Genomic DNA, 20,750 nt, shown 5'->3' with positions numbered 1-20,750 from the left:
AACATCTACCAATGCAAAAAATAGTTTTTCAAAATTCCATTCAGCCAGGAGCAACATTTTTTTAAATGCCTAAAACACTAAAAATGCCCAATTCCTTTAAATAACAGGCCTGGGAGTGCTTGTGAAGGGGCATTACTGTGAAAGTGCAGCACTGACATTTACAAAGAAAAAAGGGGCTTAAGGAAAAGGGGGTCAAGGGTGCGCCCTTCCCCTTGAACCATTCCAAGCCACATGTCCTTAAAATGGGGGGATACCTTGCCAGGGGGACTCCCTGACAAAACATTTTCTCCCCATACTGATGAGGACAAGGGCCCCTTCCCAACAACCCTGACAAGTGGTTGTGGGGTTGCTTGAATAGGAAACTTATTGAAATCTGTAAGCATGCTTTAATAATAAGGGGGTTCCTATATACCACACTCTTTGCAAATGAATAAAGGGTACATAGTACCACAACTTATTCACAAAAAAAGGTTGTAACCTAGAAAGAAAGATACCCAAAAGTCCTTTATTAAATAAATAAATAAAAATCCCCACAAATAGTTGGGCTTTAGGCTGGGTTCACATATATGCGGAGAGGTATAATTGCATGTGATTCACACAGGAACCACACCACATTCCTGTGCAAATCGCATGCGTTTTGTGTTTGGTGAGATTGGAGACAGTTATTTTGTATGGCTCCAATCGCACCGCACTAAAAAGGTGCAGTACCCTTTTTTTGGTCCACACTAGAATCGTATTGCATGGGTATTCACACCTATGTGATCCGATTCTGCACATCGCACTGCATTTTGGGGACTGATTTTGGGGTGTTGTTAACTTAACATACACACCCGCAGCGGTTCGCTTGAACGGGGTACGATTCTGATGCGGTGCAGAATTTGCACAGAAAACGCTGCAAATTCCACACTGCATCAGCATGAATCCAGACTTAATGAATAACTGATGTTGAAAAATCAGCCACAGTAAGTATTTTTGCTAGCACATAATTGCCTAACATGAACCCAGGTTCATCTTATCTATTAAGCTCAGTGAACATTTACATTTCAGCCTCTGTTCTCTTAGCAAATGATTGAATATTGCTGCTCCTATGCAAATATATAATTCTAACCTATACATAGCAATGCAAAGAACATTAACACACTTAGATAAGATTACTTACATCAAGTGAATCAGTTTCATAAGTGTTTATAGACAAAATTGATATTTCTCCTTTAAGGAAAGATAATGAAGAATTTAGGATAAACAGTTCAAAGAATTAAACAGGCATCAAGGTACAGGTACAGAAACCCACAATAAACATTTTCCAGTTATCCTTTATTTTACTGCCTATTCTAGACTGATAAAATGTAAAATCTTATAGGTTGTTTTACTACACGTTGCCAATCATCATTGCCCTCTCCACTGTCCTATTAAATAAACATAGTAGATCATGTTTATGTGAAATAAATCTCTAGGGGAAAATGCAGTGTTTCTTAAAACCTGTCCTTAATTAACTCTAACAGTTCAGATTTACTAGAGCAATTACATACACATTCTAACAGAAAATCACTGTTCTTTTGCTAAATTGAGAACTGCAAGCATAACCAGTTAGTGGTACTTTAGGAAACAATTGGGAAACAATAGCGAACAATTTTGAAATTAGTGCAGGCGGAAAATCAGGCAGTTTCTGTGCTTTACTGAAGTCAATTTTGTATTTTTTTTTTGCAGAGAGTACAATTGTGCTTTATAAAATTAGTGTTCACTCTAGGAAAAAACGCAGTTCAGAGAAAAAAAAACAGATATGCTTTTTGGTTCAGCCAGTGATTATTTTATAAATGGTCCTTATTGTTAAGATATACAGTACAAACCCTCTGCAGTATACAGTATTCAGAATGCAACAGATTGGTTAAGTAGTTAATGATATTGCCTTGCAGCTCTGTGTACTGTGTCTAACACCCCACTCCGGAGGGCAAAGCAAAGCTAAACTCTAAAACAATCATTTAATGCTGTGCCAGTCCGTGGATATGTTTTTTTCTTGTTTTCACCTCCTGTACCTAGGTGACTATCATCACATCTGTATATAAGTAGGGAGCCATGGTTTCCACCCAGACTGGACTTTCAATATGTCTTCGTTGGTTTATCTCCATTACATGGGATATAAGGAGATTTGTACAGAAGGAGAATATGTTTATATGCTTCCAGTATTACTTACAAGTGGAGTGCTTTTCTGGCAATCCACATACATTTTCTGTACTTGATTAAAACGCTCCTAGCCTGAAGAAAAAGCTAATACATCCTCCACATGAACGTTCCAGTAAGCTGCAGTATATTGCAGTCTTGTTCTTTGGTTTAGGTATGTTTTAAATAACATTCTTTGAAACTGGTCTTCATGTGGTCAGCTCCTTCAGAGAACTGAGGCTGAGGTGAATGAACTTCTAACCAAAAATGGCAAGATAAAAAGAAATAGCTATTTAAAGATAAGAGTAGCCTGTGAAACAATATTCACTTTAAATATGGAGTTTTCCCCTGCAGTACCTAATTTTTGTCACTAGATGTCCTCAGTCTGGGGGCCACCATCATTCAACCCACTTCCTCTGCGCACTTCTCATTTAATAAATGCAGCATTCCCAATGAGTGCAGCCCATATTGTCGGATATGTATTTTTATCCTTGACCCAGTAGTCTTCACTATGTGGTCCTGCCAGGCACTGCACAAACTTGCTGTTGAAAAATAATTACCAGGCCCTCTTCTTATAGTGCCTGTGTGTCATGGCCCCATTAATTGTTAACGGTAGCCATACTCATGGTGACCTCCAAAGATCCTGCATTGTTATCGGTAGCCATACTCATGGTGACCTCCAAAGATCCTGCAGAATACCTCTATCCCCATAGGAATTTATTTGGCCATGGTGTGCATGTCCAGTGTGAAGAGGATCTAGGAAGCTGTCAAACACAATTTCAGTACTGGGGCTTGGGCTGATATGGAGGTTGACTTTAATATACATGACAAAGAGTGAAAATTATTGATAAGTCTTACAGACAAGACAGAAAATGCTTTGAAGATTTAGTGTCTGAGAAGAGTATGTTTCTAACACTGAACAAAGGGGCATTTTTATGTACGAAAAAAAGATCCACAGTTTTTTATCTACTGCACTATGCATGACTCACTTATACTTTAGGTAGTAGAACAGAGTTGGCAAATAGAGATGTGGCTGATGTCAGGTTTCGGGCCTGGTGGCATCTAATGAGAACACTGGACAAACTGGGGCTAAACCACAGAATAGGATTTCTGAAATAATATAGTGGAGAAGAGGGAAGTCAGCTACAGGTAAGGAGGTGGTAGGAAACTGCCCATTAGACAGAGTAGGAGATAATACACAGAATTGAACAGGGCACAGTATTACAACGAGACTTATGACATATTTTTTGATTTCCTCTGAATTGTTCCTACTTGTGATAAGAAAAAGCACTGTAAAAGGGTCCTGCCACTTAACATCCTTACAACCACAGACAAATACCAGCTTATCAATGTGGACATCTCTGTTGGATATGTGTCACCTTTTCTTTTTTCTTTTTACTGCCCTGCATTTTTTGCAACCTGTAAATGTACACTGCTCAAAAAATTAAAGGAACACTTTTCAATCAGAGTATAACATCAAGTCAATTAAACTCTTGGAATATTGATCTGGTCAGTTAAGTAGCAGAGGGGGTTGTTAATCAGTTTCAGCTGCTTTAGTGTTTACGAAATTAACAACAGGTGCACTAGACAGGCAAAAAAGAGATGACCCCCCCAAACAGGAATGGATTTACAGACGCAGACCACTGACATTTTTTCCCTAATCATCTTTTCTCACTGTTTTTCACTAGTTTTGCATTTGGCTAGGGTTAGTGCCACTACTGGTAGCATGAGGTAATACCTGGACCCCACAGAGGTTGCACAGGCAGTCCAACTCCTCCAAGATGGCACATCAATACGTGCCATTGCCAGGTTTGCTGTGTCTCCCACTACAGCCTCAAGAGCATGGAGGAAATGCAAGGAGAGAATCTGGAGTGTGTGTGTGGAGAGGTAAATTTGTGTGTCGCCGGCATAGAGGTGATAGTTGAAGCCGTGGGAATGTATCAGTTTGCCAAGGGAGGAGGTGTAGATAGAGAAGAGGAGGGGTCCGAGGACAGAGCCTTGGGGGACACCGACAGAGAGGGGGAGAGAGGGGGAGGTGGCAGCATTATAGGTAATGCTGAAGAAGCGTTGGGATAGGTAGGAGGAAAACCAGGAGAGAGCAGCTTCCCTGACGCCAAAGGAGTGCAGTTTAGTAAGGAGGAGGGGATGGTCGACTGTGTCAAAGGCTGCGGAGAGGTCGAGGAGCAGGAGGACTGAGTAGTGGCCATTAGCTTTGGCGGTTAGCACGTCATTAGTGATTTTAAGTAGGGCGGTTTCGGTGGAGTGTAGGGGACGGAAGCCAGACTGTAGTGGATCAAGGAGGTTGTTATCAGTGAGGTGGGTGCTTAGGCGATGTATAGGGGGTGTGTAGGCTAAGCGCTCAAGGAGCTTGGAAGTGAATGGCAGCAGGGAGATGGGTCTAAGGTTGTTTAGGTCCGTGGGGTCAAGGGAGGGTTTTTTGAGTATGGGGGTGATGTGTGCGTGCTTCAGGGGGGAGGGGAATGCGCCAGTAAAGAGGGAGAGATTGAATATGTGGGTGAGAGAGCGAATGATGGAGGAGGGGGGTGACTGTTGGAGTTGTGAGGGGATAGGGTCCAGGGGGCAAGTGGTGTGGTGGGCTTCAGTGAAGACTTTAGTGACCTCCTCAGTGGTAGCAGGGCTGAAGGAGCGGAGTGTTGGGGAGGTTATAGTGTGCGGGGCATTGGGCATGGTGGGGGGCATTGCTGTTGTGAGGTCGAAGGAGGGGAGAGTTGAGGGGGTGATGGAGGGAGGGAGGGAGGCTAGGTGGAGAGGTAGATTGTGAATTGACAATGTCCTTACGGATTGTGTCAATCTTGTTTTGGAAATGATTGGCAAACTCGTGGGCGGTGAGTGAGGTACGGAGTGGAGGTGGGGGGAGAGAGCAGGGATTTGAAAGTTGAGAAGAGCCGGCGAGGACAGGTGGAGAGGGTGTTGATGAGGGTTACGAAATAGGCTTGCTTGGCGGCATGGAGGGAGGTGGTGTAGGTGAGGAAGGCGGATTTGTAGAGGGAGAACGCTCAAGGGGATCTGGTTTTGCGCCATAATCACTCCAGTGCGCGACTGCGTTGTTTGAGACATTTGTATGGTCATTCTGCCAGGGTTGAAGCGGTTGGGGTCTGATGTTACGTGTGGTTAGGGGTGCCAGGGAGTCTAGGGCAGCTGACAGTGAGTCGTTGTACGCAGTAGTGGCCAGGTCAGGGCATGACAGTTGAAAGATACTGTCGTACAGATGGTCAGCTGCCGAGTGGAGATGGGCCGGGTTCAGGTTGCGGAGGTTACGGCTGGTGATGGTTTGACACTTTGGGGGGGGGAGTGAGGGGAGGGGAAGACGTAAAAGGTGAGGAGGTGGTGGTCAGAGAGGGGGAAGGGGGTGTTGGTGAAGTTGTGGAGGATGCAGAGGAAGGAGAAAAAGAGGTCCATGGTGTTCCCGTCGGTGTGGGTGGAGGACTGTGTGCACTGTGTGAGCACGAAAGAGGAGGTTGGAGGAGGAATTGGGAAGTAGCCAGGTTGTTGACGTTGATGGGTATATTGAAATCCCCGAGGATGATGGTCGGTAGCTCAGAGGAGAGGAAGAAGGGAAGCCAGGCGGCAAAGTCGTCCAGGAAGAGGGATACGGATCCTGGAGGCCGATAGATTACTGCAATCCTCAGAGGGGTGGGAGAGAAGAGCCGGATGCAGTGGGCCTCAAAGGAGGAGAAGGATAGGGAGGGGGGTTAGGGAGGACCTGGAAGGGGCTCAGCGGTTGCAGGAGCATGCTTGGATCCAGGTTTCAGTGACTGCTAGGAGGTTGAGGGAGTGGGAGACAAAGAGGTCATGGATGGCAGTGAGCTTGTTGCAAACCGAACGGGCGTTCAGGAGTGCAACCAAGAGAGGAGGGGTGGATGCGGGAAGGAGGGGGATGGGTATGAGGTTGAGCAGATTGCGGCAGCTGGCGGGAGCAGGAGGGTGCCTAGAGAGGGAGTGGGGAGGTGGGGGGCCAGGGTTCGGGGAGATGTCACCGGCGCTTAGGAGAAGGGTGAGGAAGGTGGCATGGGAATGGGATGTGCAGGAGCGTGTGGATCGGTTAGTGGTGACGTGTGGATCGGCGGGAGAGTGGAGTATTAGGAGGAGGTGGTGAGAGCCGTAGTGGGGAGATAGGTATCAGGAGGTGTTGAGGCCCAGCGTCAGGAGGTGCTGAGGGCCCGACGTCAGGAGGTGCTGAGGGCCCGGAGTCAGGAGGTGCAGAAGGCCCGGCGTCAGGAAGTGCTGAGGCCCCAGCATCAGGAGGTGCTGAGGGCCCGGCATCAGGAGGTGCCGAGGCCCGGCGTCAGGAGGTGCAGAAGGCCCGGCGTCAGGAGGTGCAGAAGGCCCAGCGTCAGGGGCTGCCGAAGGCCCGGCGTCGAGAGGTGACAAAGGCCCAGTGTCAGGAGGCCGACGTCTGAAGGTGGTGCAGGCCGACATCTGGAGGTGGAGTGGGCTAGGCGTTGGCAGGAGCAGCAGGGCCCGGCGTCAGTGGGTGCCGTAGGCCAGTGCGTGTGGATGCCGCGGGCTAGCAAATGAGGGCGCTAAGGGGCCCAGCGTATGTGGGAGCAGTAGGGTCCGGCGATCATAGGTGTTGTATGGCCCGCCATCAGGGGGTGCTGGAGGCCACGTTGCAGGCTCGCCTCCGCCGGACAGGACGGGGCCAGGGGCACGTGTGGTACTCGGTGGGGAGCAGGGAAGCAGATGTGGTAGCGGTCGCTTTCCCTCTCGGTGACGGTGGCGGCTTACCCTCTCAGTGCCGGTGGGGGTGGTTGCTGCTTCACTCTGCGGCGGCTGTAGGTAGGGGAGGCGGTGGTGGTAGCTCCCGTCTCGCTGGCACGGACAGCGGCTTCCTGGTTCAGGCGTTGGGCAGTAGCGAGGCTTAGAAGGCAGCAATAGGCCGCGGGAGATGGGGCGCCCAGTACCCCTCCTGGGTGATGGCAGGACCTCCGGAGCGGCTGGTGAGGGTACCGATGAGGGCGAGGGTGGTGGTGGTGTCCCCTCTGGAGTGGGGTTGTGTCCCCTCTGGAGCGGGGCGTCTCGGTCGGCCATGGTCCTCCGTGGTTCACCGCGGTCGGCAGGAAAGGCCGCTGGGGCTCCGCCAGAGGGACAGAGCGCCCTGCACCCCTACTGGGTGTTGGGAAGACCTCCAGGGGATGCTCCAGAGCCCGGAGAGCAGGTTCACCCTGATGAGAGCAGGTTCACCCTGAGCACATTTGACAGACGTGAAAGGATCTGGAGAAGCCGTGGAGAACATTATGCTGCCTGTAACATCGTTCAGCCAGCATTACTGTTTTGGTTGTGGGTCATTGATGGTCTAGGGAGGCATATCCATGAAGGGATGCACAGACCACTACAGGCTAGACAATGGCATCCTGACTGCCATTAGACCATTGGACCCACTGTCAGACCCTACGCTGGTGTAGTGGGTCCTGGGTTCCTCCTGGTGCACAACAATGCCCAGCCTCATGTGGCAAGAGTATGAAAGCAGTTCCTGGAAGATGAAGTAATTGATACCATTGAATGGGCTCCACGCTTGCCTGACCTAAATCCAATAGAGCACCTCTGTGCTATCATGTTTTTCTGTTCATCTGACACCGCCAGGTTGCACCTCAGACTGTCTAGAAGCTCAGTGATGCCCTGGTCCAGAGAGGAAATATCCCAGGACACCGTCTCATTAGGAGCATGCCCCAACATTGGTAGGCATGCATACAAGCACGTGGGGGCCATACAAACTACTGAGTATCATTTTGAGTTGCTGAAATGAAATTTCAGCAAAATGGACTAGCCTGCTGGATTATTTTTTCACATTGATTTTCGGGGTGTCTTTGAATTCAGTTCTCTGTAGGTTGATAATTTTCATTTCCATCAAACGATGGGGCATCCTCACCTTCCTAATACATTACCCAGTCCATATCAGTATAGATATCCATCATGATATCTTTCCCCATTGAGATTTAATGTGTTTTCAAAGTGTTCCTTTAATTTTTTTGAGCTGTGTACTTGTGTCCATTATTGTTTGTATATGTGCAGTAACATTATAGAATTTTACTTGCCAAATGACAGTCCAGTCTTTCATTTCATACAACTTAGTTGTTAGCACAGATGTGATATTGTTAATAAGCATTTATTTATTTTCAGAAATGACCCTGAAACACTGGATGCTTTTATCATGGATAAAGCGTTGTTGGATTATGAGGTCTCGATAGATGCTGAATGCAAATTATTGACAGTGGGTAAACCATTTGCCATTGAAGGTATGGGTCCATCAAATATACTGTATATAGTTTGCTTTTCAAATGCTTAACTGATATTGAATTTCTCTTGAAAATATCTGACTTGAAACTTGGTGCTAATAGCTTATCCTAAATTATAGTTATTTTGTGAATTATAATATTTTTGTCTATGGAAGTGGTAAAATAATTTCAGCATCCTAGTATTTTTCTCTATTTAAATCTGTCTGCATAAACTAATTGTTTCATTTATGTAAAAGGGACTGCAGAGGCAAATACCTTTTTCATTTTTCATTTTCCCAAAACCACCAAGTTAATAAAATGCAGGGTTGCTGCTGCAATGGTTAGGACTGTGATGCCATGTCACTTTTCAATCATATCACTCTAGGCAAACACTATGGGTGTAATTTATCAGAAACATTTGCAGCATTACCCACATACAAAACTGTTTATTTGTAATACTATTATTAAAGACTGCCTAGATGACGCTGGGAAGACAGGTTCTATAGTAAGTGTTTCTCTTGAAAAAATAGATATACTAATGAAATATAAATGAACGCTGTTTCATATTTTCTTCATATTTTCTTCACATTCCATTATATACTATATTGCCAAAAGTATTGGGACGCCTGCTTTTCCATGCACATGAACTTTAATGGCATCCCAGTCTCGGTCTTTAGGGTTCAATATTAAGTTGGCCCACCCTTTGCAGCTATAACAGCTTCAACTCTTATGGGAAGGCTGTCCACAAGGTTTTGGAGTGTGTCTATGGGAATGTTTGACCATTCTTCCAGAAGCGCATTTGTGAGGTCAGGCATTGATGTCCACCAAGAAGGCCTGGCTCTCAGTCTCCACTCTAATTCATCCCAAAGGTGTTCTATTGGGTAGAGGTCAGGACTCCACCCCAAACTCACTCATGCATGTCTTTATGGACCTTACTTTGTGCACTGGAGCACAGTCATGTTAGAACAGGACGAGGCCATCCCCAAACTGTTCCCACAAAGTTGGGAGCACAAAATTGTCCAAAGTTGTCACCTTTAGAGTTCCCTTTACTGGAACTAAGGGACCAAGCCCAACCCCTTAAAGACAACCCAAGACCATAATCCCCCCTCCACCAAACTTTATGTCTGGCACAATGCAGTCAGGCAAGTACTGGTCTGCGTACTGTGCACTTCAGCATGTGCTGACCCTGCTCTGTTATTTTACATGGCCTAACACTTCATGGATGAGTGGCCATTGATCCCAGTTGCTTCCACTTTGTTATAATACCACTAACAGTTGACCGCGGAATATTTAGTAGCAAGGAAATGTGTCAGTTGGACTTATTGCACAGGTGGAAACCTATCACAGTACCACGATTTAATTCACTGAGCTCCTGAGAGAGAAATGTTTGTGGAAGCAGTCTGCATGCCTAGGTGCTTGATTTTATACACCTGTGGCCATGGAGGTGATTGGAACCCCGGAAATCAAAGATTTGGAAGGCTGTTCCGATACTTTTGGCTATATAGTGTATGTTAGAGGGTGGTAGCTTGGTCCATGGCTGGCAAGAAGATGTATGCCTAAGAAAGGCAGATGATTAGTTGGGTGGTAGTAGAATTTGTGAATTAAAGAAAATTAATAGAAAAGGCAAGAAGCATGTTTTTAAGGATAGGTCTTAAACGTTTAGTTGGGTGGGGTAACTGTTTAGGACATACTTTAAGGGTAATGTTAAGAGGGGGGATGGAAGTGTTAAATTACAATACATGTTATGGTTTGGGGTACCGCAAGGTTCTGCCAGAAATCAAAGACCAAGCAGAGCCTTTCAGTGTATCTGCACATGTGCCAGAATACTAAAGTTAGAGGCTCCATGGGGAGGCCAGAGCCAAAACTAAATGAGTCTGACATTTATCTTTAACTATTGAGAACATATTTGGGGCTTAAGTGTTAGAGGCATACTTGGGGGGCTAGAATAAGGTAAAGTGTTCAGGTTGTGGTGGGTTTTGCATTAGGGGAGTGCATTAGTTTAGAGGGTACTGTCATGTTTGGTGAAACTTTAGGCAGCCACAGTGTTGACATTAGTTTACAGTCCTAGGAGCCTTGCATTGAAACTGTAAGTGCTGAACTTTCACAAACAAGTAAATTAATTAGTACAGGATATATGCCCTATATCTCTAGATGGAACTGTAGTTTCCTATTACACAGGTAATCAACAGGATGTCAGAGAGAATGCCAGGCACTGGACTGTCCTTGACTGCTTATTAGTTCTCACCCATTGCAATGAAAGCATTTGCATGGAGGGTTTGCGCAATATGTTTTTTTTTTTTTCAATTAGCGCTGTCATAATCTTTCATAACTAAAACAGTACAGTCATTGGCTTTGTAGAAAACAGCAACAAGACTTGTTTTAGCTCAAATATAGTATTTTCACTTGAATTATCCTTCTGTACAAAGCAAGGGCATGTGAATATTTCATAATGAAATTTTAATATGCAATCATTTATCATCACCAGTTCATGAATAATGAACCTGTTTAGGAAGCTGTGGGAATCAGCAATGATAATATAGTAAATCACCAGAAAATGAAACAACTTATATGGTCACTTATCACCTTTTCACTAAAAATTCATGTTTGTATTTCATAAAATTAACCAGAGTAATTGGAGGATTAAATGATTTAAACTCGTACATTACAACCAATTAAGTTCTGCATATTTGTTCAACAAAGATAAAAATTACAGTTATAATTGTTTTTGCTCAGTGTGTTGTCCTGCAAGCTCAACATTGTTTGTCAGCTGAGCTCTTGACATGCATGATATCCACTTATTGGACTACATCATCAAATGAATAGTGAGTCAGCAATTAGTGTTACATTTCCAATTCATATTATTAGTATGTAAAAAGAACTATTATTTATTATATAAAGCATTCTTTCATCACAAATCATTTGTCCTCTAGCATTGCATTTTCTCATAGATTACTCATGCAATAAATATAGGTACATTATTTCGATATGTATAGACCTACACCAGAAACCAAAATCAGTGCACCTTGAACAGTGTGTGCTGACAGTCCAGATTGACAAAGAAAGCAAGGGTAAGTGCAAGGATACAAGCACTCAATGGCTATTCTTGTCAAAGGACCCATAACAGAAAGCAAAACCAGTGCGCCCTAAACTGTAATATCTGTCTAGTTCTTCAAATGTAATTGGAGTTGAAAGAAGTGAAAACTACACTGTCTTGATCCCCTTAACACTTGGCCTTGTAAAGTGGTATTTATATTTGTACACCAGTCTTATATAAAGTCAGTTTTATAAACTTAGTTTTCTTTGCTTGGAAATATAAATACCAGGATGTAAAATTAATTGCCTGAAACAGATTACATATCTTAAAATGAATGTAAGCCCAGGAAAATAAACATAATATTGATTATGTCCTGGAATGACAATGCTCATTCACCAAACTATATCAATGGAAGATCAGCATTGTCACTCAAGTACTAGAAAACCCTTAAGCTGGCCATAGATGACACAAGCAAGGTGGATGGGGGAATCCTTCTGCTGCACTATTGTAGTCTGATAGCGGGACTCATCCACTGTCAAAATACACTGATCAGTGTTACAACCAATTGGCAACAGCGCTGATCTAATAAAAATTTAGCAACAGTACTGTTTGAGACGAGTCGATCATTAGATTGACTCCTGTCAAACAGGAAAGATCATAGATTGATCACAATTTGGCCAGTAGCTGCTGAACCAGTCAAATTTTGATCCATCTATGGCTAGCTTTTGGACTACAGAACACATCCCCCGTTCCTCATCTCCATAACATACAGGTGTTCTGTGTTTGGTGACATTGCTGGGGCATGCTAGGTTGTTGATGTTACAAGAGGCGGGGTCACGCAGGTGACATCACCGGGTGACCCCCAAGCTTTAGATATTTAACCTCCCTATCAGTATGAATATGTCAATATATATGTCAATATGTCTGTGCTCAAAGTGGTACATTTTTTTTGCATAGAAATATGTTGTTTCTTTATTGTAGGTCTGTAATTTTTAGGAATAACTCACTGAAATTTGTCCGAACAAGAGTCTAGTAAATATCCCGGGTATGATAAAATTTGAAACATGAAAACATAAATTATAATATAATAAATAATCATAAAAAATAATAATATAATAATAATACATTTAATTCAATAATATAATCAAACCAAAAACACTGAAATTTGAAATATAGCGCCAAGTTCACACATCACTGACCTTAGTCGCAAAATCGTTTTCAGTGTCTGATGATGAATTTCCCCACGAATCACTATCACTCAATTCTGCAAGTAGTTCTAATTTACTATCGCTGTATTCTAGCATAGAATTTTCTCAGTTTCCAGGCAAAAAGTAAAAATGCAGGAAGGGCACAGGACAAAGCAGTCGGGACAAAATGTATGTAAAATGGTTTGATACAGTAATGTTATAGTATGAGATTTCAGTGTATTAGTGAATGTCACTTTTAAAATTTTTGAATTTCCCGCCGGTTCCGTACCCCGTACGTTCCGTACGTCCCGACACTAGGGAACGGATCCCGGAAGACGGATGCCGGCATCGGTTGGAGGAGATGACAGGGGATGCTGCAGGGGGGACATCGTGGGAGCAAAGGACAAGGTAAGTGCAAGAGGGATCCTGGAGCAACGCTGCAGGGTAATCCCAAGTGTAGCTCAGGGTTACCGCTTTTGGTACTGAAAGTTTACCCCGAGCTACACTCGGGAATACCACCAGGGAGGTTAAGAACTGTCAGGCCGGTAGAGCTGTCAGATGGCAGGAGCCAGCATTGAGACTTTTTTTTCTTTCTTCGGGTTGACAGTGGCGGCGGGCATCCTGATTGACATTGGATGTACTTGGGGGACATTTTTAAAAAAATTTTTGTTTTAATAAAGAACTTGTCAAAGACTGTCTACTGTCATTTTTGTTAAAGAGGGCCCCCAGATTCATACCACCAACATACCCCCACAATCACAGGCCAGGGTTGTGGGGAAGAGGCCTTTGTCCTCATCAATATCAACATGGGGACATGGTGCTTTAGGGGGGAGCCCCCCTGCCTCAAAGCACCCCCCCATGTTAAGGGCATGTGGCCTGGTATGGATCGCTCATCCCCCCCTTTCCTGACCTGCTGGGCTTCATGCTAAGATAAAGGTCTGATATGGATTTTGGGGGACCTCATGCCATTTTTTTTACGATTATTTTGCTGTGGGGACTCCCTTCAGAATTTGATACCAGACCCAAAGGGCTTGGTATTGATGGGGGGGGGGGCACACGCCTTTTTTTGCTAAATTTTTTGGAACCCCACTGACAGATGAAACATTAACGCATGTTTTCCCTACTAAAATACTGCATGACTTAATGCGGTATTTTAGTGAATGCCAACTTTTTGGGAGAAAATGCTGTGCGGTATCTCAGATGCGGTAAGATTCTGCTTAGTGAATTATTCCCAAATTCCTTTAAATATCATGCTTGGGGGGTTCCCTTAAACTATCTGCAAGGTTGCACATCTTTACAATGTACAGAAGCTGTTCCAGCAGGACTAACTTTTTTTTAAAAATTACATTTTTATTAAGAAAAAAAAAAACAGTGCAGACACTTTAGGTCTGGTAGGAAGGTTAGGAGGGACCCCACAGTAAAAAAAACTAAAATTTAAATGCGAGGGGTTCCCCCTACAAGTCATGCCAGGCCCTTTAGACCTGGTAGGACTTTTAAGGGGAACCCCACCCCCCAAAAAATTATTGTGGGGTCCCCCCTAAATTCCTACAAGACCCTTGATCTGAGCACAGGCCTGGCAGGCCAGGAAAGGTGGGGACAATGAGCACCCCCCCTCCTGAACCATACCAGGCCACATGCCCTCAACATGGGGAGGTGCTTTGGAGCAGGGGGGCTCCCCCCCAAAGCACATTCCCCCATGTTGATGGGGACAAGGGCCTCTTCCCCACAACCCTGGCTTGTGGTTGTGGGGGTCTGCGGGAGGGTGACCTATCTTAATCTAGAAGCCCCCTTTAACAAGGTCCCCAGATCTCACCCCCCCCCATGTGAATCAGTATGGGGTACATGGTACTGCTACTCATTCACAAAAAAAAATGTAGTGTCAAAAATGATAGTGGACAGTCTATGATAAGTCCTTTGTTTAAAAAAAAAAAATAATGGTTCCATTGTCAATAACGGCATCCAGCATTGTCACACAGCCGCCAACTCAGCAAAATAAAAAAAATACTCAACGCCTGCAGAACCATCCGCACCCACCGAGCACTTGCACATCTTACTGAAGGTAAATAATGTCCCTTGCACTGTTTTATTTTTCATTATAGATAGGCTTTAAAAGATATGTAAACCAAATCACTAAAATCTTATATAAGCTGTCTTCCAATTGTGTGTTGTCACCCTGTCACAGAGACTTCCAATGTTGTAGGTCTTGCAGGCTTTGTAGGAAAAAAGGTCCAAAAAAATGCCATGCAGTAATCGTTGGTAAGTTGATATATGTGGACAGGAAGAAGTTGCGCATATGCTGCAAGAGATCAGCAGCATTGAGATGCAACAACAGGTATAAAAATGTAAAAAACAAGTATTTTTTTTAAGACAATTGTTTACACAGTGCTTTAACAAACAAGATTTCATTCAGCTTTTATTTACATACACTTTAAGATGGCCAGAGATGGAAGGATAATTCCCATGAAAAATAGCTACTTTTCCCAAGTTGAACTATGGCCTATTGTAGTTGATGTCAATGTGCATAAACATTGTAATTTGTTAATCACTTCCCTCTATTTTTAGAAGTTTCAGTAACTGTCTTTTGTTAAATGATTGCAGCAGTAAAACAGTTTAGACTTAGATCCATTTTAACTGTTAGCAAAATACTGAAATACATATTTATTTCTTTAGGTATGCATTCAAAAGTTTGTTAGAGTGTTCACTGTAGCAGGTGTCTAGGATTTGCTCCACTACATTGCTTCAATTCCAACAGGATACAGAAAGGCATTGAATTCAGTCACCATTACTTCCACTGATTGCAGGTGTGCTTTGTAAAACTGTCCCAGTGGAGGGGTTTGCAGACAGGATTATCCATCACATAAATGAGCATACAAATCCCTACAAAGTTGCAAACAGCATCAACAGTAGTTTCTTGAACTTGAGGTGTGTAGCTCATTTTCCAATTTCTCATTTGTTGAGCTTTATTGTCATGCTAAGGCAAAATTGATAAAAGTGCATTGATTTTTATAATATGCATAAAAACAAGAAAAATGAAAAATAAAAGGCTTGTCTTCCTTACGCTTCAGTGCCCTAACCAATACTAATTACAAAACAGTTCGGCATAATTTAAAGCCCTCTGTAAATTCAAGTCTGTAACAGCATTATTTAACTAATAAAATAGTGCGAAGAAAATAAATGTAGCTGTGAAATGAAGTAGACTTTATAAAGATGAAGTAATAGCTTGTCCATTCTAATCAGCCCTGATTACGGACTACAGGTAGTGCATTAAGGCGATGTGGAGTACAGAATGCAGGCTGCAGTGGTCATGTACTCTAAAGCCTATTTCTACCTTTGCAGTTAAATTTGAGAAAACCCCATTATATGTTTGTTATGTGTTCCCATTCACACAGCATACCTTTTTTTTTTCTTACCTTTTAGATGTTTTTTCAGCATGAGATGTCATGGCTGACGACTGCAAAGTTTTTTGAATGATGTCAGAGTGAATCTTTCTTCATTAACATGCAATGTAAGATGCCCAGCCTCTACACCTTTAACCCTTTGGTAGGACAGATAGGCTTTAAATCTAATTACAAAAACATTACAAGCTTGAACTAGTCATCTGCAATAATAAAAATGAATATTCAACAGCCCGCTGTAAATCATTGCAGTGACACAAACCTTAGACAGCCTTGCCCTCCAGAGGATTTACTTCCCTTCCTGACCAGGCCATTTTTTGCGAAACGGCGCTGCATCATTTTAATTGACAATTGCACGGTCATGCAACACTCTACATAAATAAAATTTATGTTGTTTTTTTCCACAAATATAGCCTTATTTAGGTGGTATTTGATCATCTCTGCGGTTTTTGTTTTTTGCTCTATAAAAAAAAACATCATCAATTAAAAACAAAACAATATTTTTAACTTTTTGCTTTAAAACATATCCAATAAAAAAATATAAAAAATTTTAATTCTTCATAAATTTAGGCCAAAATGTATTCTGCTACATGTCTTTGCTAAAATCCCAATACATGTAAATTATTTGGTTTACGTGAAAGTTATAGCATCTACAAATGGCGGTATATATACTGGCATTTTTATTTTTTTATACTAGTAATGGCAGTGATCAGCAACTTATAGTGGGACTGAGGCGGGCATTCTGGCACTGGGTGGGAACTGACTAATGGCCATTGACATCCCCAGTGACACTAATACAGTGTTCAGTGCCAATAAAAAGCTAATTACACTGGGCAAGAAGGGGTTAACATCTTGGTCAATCAAAGGGTTAACTGTGTGTTGTGTTGTGCTCACAATGTGTGCTGTTTTTCTAGGGAGACATGCTGCTTTCTCTCTCTGCTGTGCAGAGAGAAAGCAGCATGTCCATGCTGACAGGAGAGAGATCTGTGTTGTTTACACACAGATCTCTACCCTCTCTTCCCTATCAGCTTTAGCTGCGATCAATCACCGGCCGGGACCCGGTGATTGACATCCGCTGCAACCAATGGCAGCACGGGTAGGGCAGTGTGTGTCCCCTACATGGAAATGTGAAATCACATACATTTATGTGATTTTGCGCAGAGCAGCTGCCCTGTAGCAGTATATCTGCTATAGGGAGGTAGGTAAGCAGTTAACACAAGCCACTGACCTCTGCCTTCTGCTTTGTTGCTAGCACTTACCTTAAAAGATAAGTTCACTTTTTAGACAAAAATAATAAATGTACATTTTTTTGCTAGTAAGAAAATGTGCACCTATTATTTTTGTCTACAGGAGCCTGGAAAGCATTACACCAGCGATCAGTAGATTGCTGATACCATGCAGGTCTCTTGCAGACCTGTCAGAATATCTGCTTGCTGTACGGGATGTACGGGCAAGCAGATATTATGACAGGAAGCTTCAATGAACTATCACGGTGCTCCACAGCACTGTGGTAGTTCATTGAAAACTACAAGCCCAAAGCTGCTAAGGCTGCCGGGACTCTCAGTTCATTCATTCATGGCAGTCCGTAAATGAAAGATGTGGCCGTGTGGGTGGAGCCCATGGCCGTGCTATTATTCCAATTTGGCAGATAGTATGGGAAGACTTCTACCAGTATTATCTGTCAGATGGAGGGGGTGCAACGGGCACGGATATGGCTATGGGAACATGTCACATGTTCCACCCTAAAAATGGGTGGAACATGTAACATGTTCCCAAAGGTGAACGTATCCTTTAAGCATAGAGACACTGGGGCTGATTTACTTAAGGCCAATAGGCTGTTCAATTTGCAGGGGAAGTTGCACTTTGCAAGGGAAATTTTTCTCAGAGCTTAGTGAATGTGTTGAAATGTCATCTTGCAAAGAACACCCAATCATATGCAAGGAAATTTTTTTTAAAAAACTGCATTTTTCTTGCACGTGATTGGATGATGGAGGTTAGCAGAGTTTCACCCCATTCACTAAGGTCTGGGGAAAATTCCCTTGCAAAGTGCAACTTTCATTGCAAAATGAGCTATTTTCCTTTGACTAACGCAGTGCACCACCCTTCAACTGGAAGGTCTTGCACTTGGGGTTACCTGGGGGGTCTGAAGCGTACACCTAATGGTATGCAGCTGCAAGTGTTCCAACCTCCATGTTTACACAGAAAAAGTAATTCAGAAGGGTCAGATTTGTCCTTTTAACCACTTCCCATCCGGCCCATGTACATAAAGAGCCAGACAGGAGCAGTGCAGGAGTGGGTTGCCATTTATAAATGGCGCCCACATTCACAGCCTGTGCGTGTTCCCTGGGAGTGCACGGCACCACAATCCGGTGTACGGAACACCGATCGCTGCACGGGACCTCTGTGCGAGGTCCTGATTCATGTGATCACTGATTGGCCAATCAGTGATCACATGAATAGTAGTAAACAAGATGTCACTTATTGACATCATTGCTTACTACTTGTGAAATCTGTGAATGATCACAGAGGTCACATGGTACAAGGCTATTCACAACAGCCACGTACCATGTGACAAGCTGTGACCAATCACAGCTCTCACAGTATTTCTCAATGGCTGCAAGAATGCAGCCACAGAGAAGGAGAAATTATTGCTCTTACAGCCTTTATGGGTGTAAAAGCAATCAGAGTAAAAAATCTTCATCATCCCCCACAAGTAGTACAGTGTCACTGTGGTGACACTGTACTGCTAAGGTGATGGTATATTAAAAAAATAAATAAATAATAATATAAAAAGATAAAATAAATATGTAAACAAAATTTTTGAAAAAGTATTATTTTTGGTTATAAACTGATTTCGGTAATTTTTTTTTTACTAAAAAGATAACTGAATACATTTTGGCCAAGATTTATGAAGATATATTATTTATTTGCAAAATTTTATAAGAAAAACACTTTTTTTTAAAAAATAGGACTTTTTCATTTATATAGCAAAAATTAAAAAAAAAAATCCCAGTGGTGAATAAATTAAGTTTTATCTGTCTCAAAAAAATGCTAAAAAATTCATAAGGGTACAGTGTTGCATGACCGCGCAATTGCCATTCAAAATGTGATAGCACTGAAAGCTGAAAATTGGCCTGGACAGGAAGGGGGTGAAAGTGTCTGGACTTGAAGTGGTTAAAGGATATCACCAGAAAAGAGGAAATGTCAAGCAGGCATTGGGATGCAGCAGTTTGTGCTTGAGTGGGGTGCAGGTAAGTATTTTCGGTAGTATGGTGCTGAAGCTTTTTACACACTCCTTCATAACAGTTAGAGATAGCAGAGAATCCAAGCCGATGCATTATAAAAGAGCCCCTCCGCCACATACTTATGAATTTGTGTTGCATTGATTTATTTTACCATACTTCATGATGCATTGACATTCTTCTTCATTCTTATCCTAAGCTCCTTTAAAAGCATTGATGGATGAAGATCCATAATCAGTAATGTCAATGAGCTGCATTTACATGAATTATTACCATTAAAATAATAGCAAACATCTACAGATGAATTAACACAAAATATGCCTGCCAAAGTGTATAGGTGTGAACGGGATCTAATCTATAAAGTAGCAACTTTACTTTCTATAAATACGCGGTCAATTCCAGGTCAGTTCAACCACTTGCTACCAGCTTTCTATTGCTAATATGATTAAAGGTGATTGAAAGAACAAAGACAATGTACAATTTAGGAATCTGGTCAACTGCCAAATGTAGATTGATATGATTGAATCCCATCCTGAAAACTGATAAAAAAAACTGATTTACTGACACATTTGAGCAACATTTCTTTAGCTCAGTTTTCTAGCTTTTGAATAAAAACTATAGATTAGCCATTCAATTGTTTTTCAGTTTTGATGATTAAATGAAATCAAAATTGAGATCGAACAAATCAGATTGCTTCATGTATGGTCAGCATTAGAATTAGTCTACATGGGCATTTGAGATCAGGTTGAAGGCAATTTGAGTCTACACTTTTTTTAGGATCTAATTTCAAACTAAAGTACTACATTTTGGAGCTATCAAAGTGATGTCGGAGGAGAATGACACATGCATAGTATCCCTTATCACAATTTAAAGGATGATTTGTCCATCCTGACTTTCCCTTGGATGGTGTAAAAATACAGTTAAAGTTGGTCTAACTGCCATTAACCACTTCATGTCCGGACACTTTTATCCCCTTCCTGTCCAGGCCAATTTTCAGCTTTCAGCGCCATCACACTTTGAATGACAATTGCGCGGCCATGCAACACTGTACCCATATGATTTTTTTAGCATTTTTTTGAGACAGATAAAACTTTATTTTGGTGGTATTTATTCACCACTGGGATTTTTTTTTTTGCTATATAAATGAAAAAGTCCAAACATTTAAAAAAAAGTGTTTTTCTTATAAAATTTTGCAAATAAATAATCTTTCTTCATAAATCTTGGCCAAAATTTATTCAGTTATCTTTTTAGTAAAAAAAAAATACCCCAAATTAGTTTATAACCAAAAATTATCATTTAAAAAAAAAATGTTTACATTTTTATTATTTGGGTTTTTTTTTACATACTGTCACCCTAGCAGTACAGTGTCAACATAGTGACACTGCTGTACTACTTGTGGGCAGTGATGTAGATTTTTTTTTTTTACACTGATTGCTTTTATACCCATAAAGTCTGTAAAAGCAATAATTTCTCCTTCTCTCTGGCTGCATTCTTGCAGC

At 42.4% G+C, this 20,750-nt stretch overlaps 1 protein-coding gene across 1 annotated transcript in view; it reads left to right on the top strand.

The window, feature by feature from the left end:
- The window catches only part of GRIN3A (glutamate ionotropic receptor NMDA type subunit 3A), a 428,226-nt gene that overhangs the window by 326,872 nt on the left and 80,604 nt on the right, over positions 1-20,750 (top strand). The window contains exon 5 of the mRNA XM_089674688.1: positions 8,299-8,414. Coding sequence (XP_089530814.1) covers positions 8,299-8,414 — 116 coding nt within the window. The remainder of the gene's footprint in view (positions 1-8,298; positions 8,415-20,750) is intronic.

Source organism: Staurois parvus, unplaced genomic scaffold (genome assembly GCF_062004578.1).
Source record: "Staurois parvus isolate SC_StPar_1 unplaced genomic scaffold, SC_StPar_1.0 ptg000012l, whole genome shotgun sequence".
Classification (NCBI taxonomy): domain Eukaryota; kingdom Metazoa; phylum Chordata; class Amphibia; order Anura; family Ranidae; genus Staurois; species Staurois parvus.
Note: the sequence above shows the minus strand (reverse complement) of the source record. Positions and strands in the feature narration are given on the sequence as shown.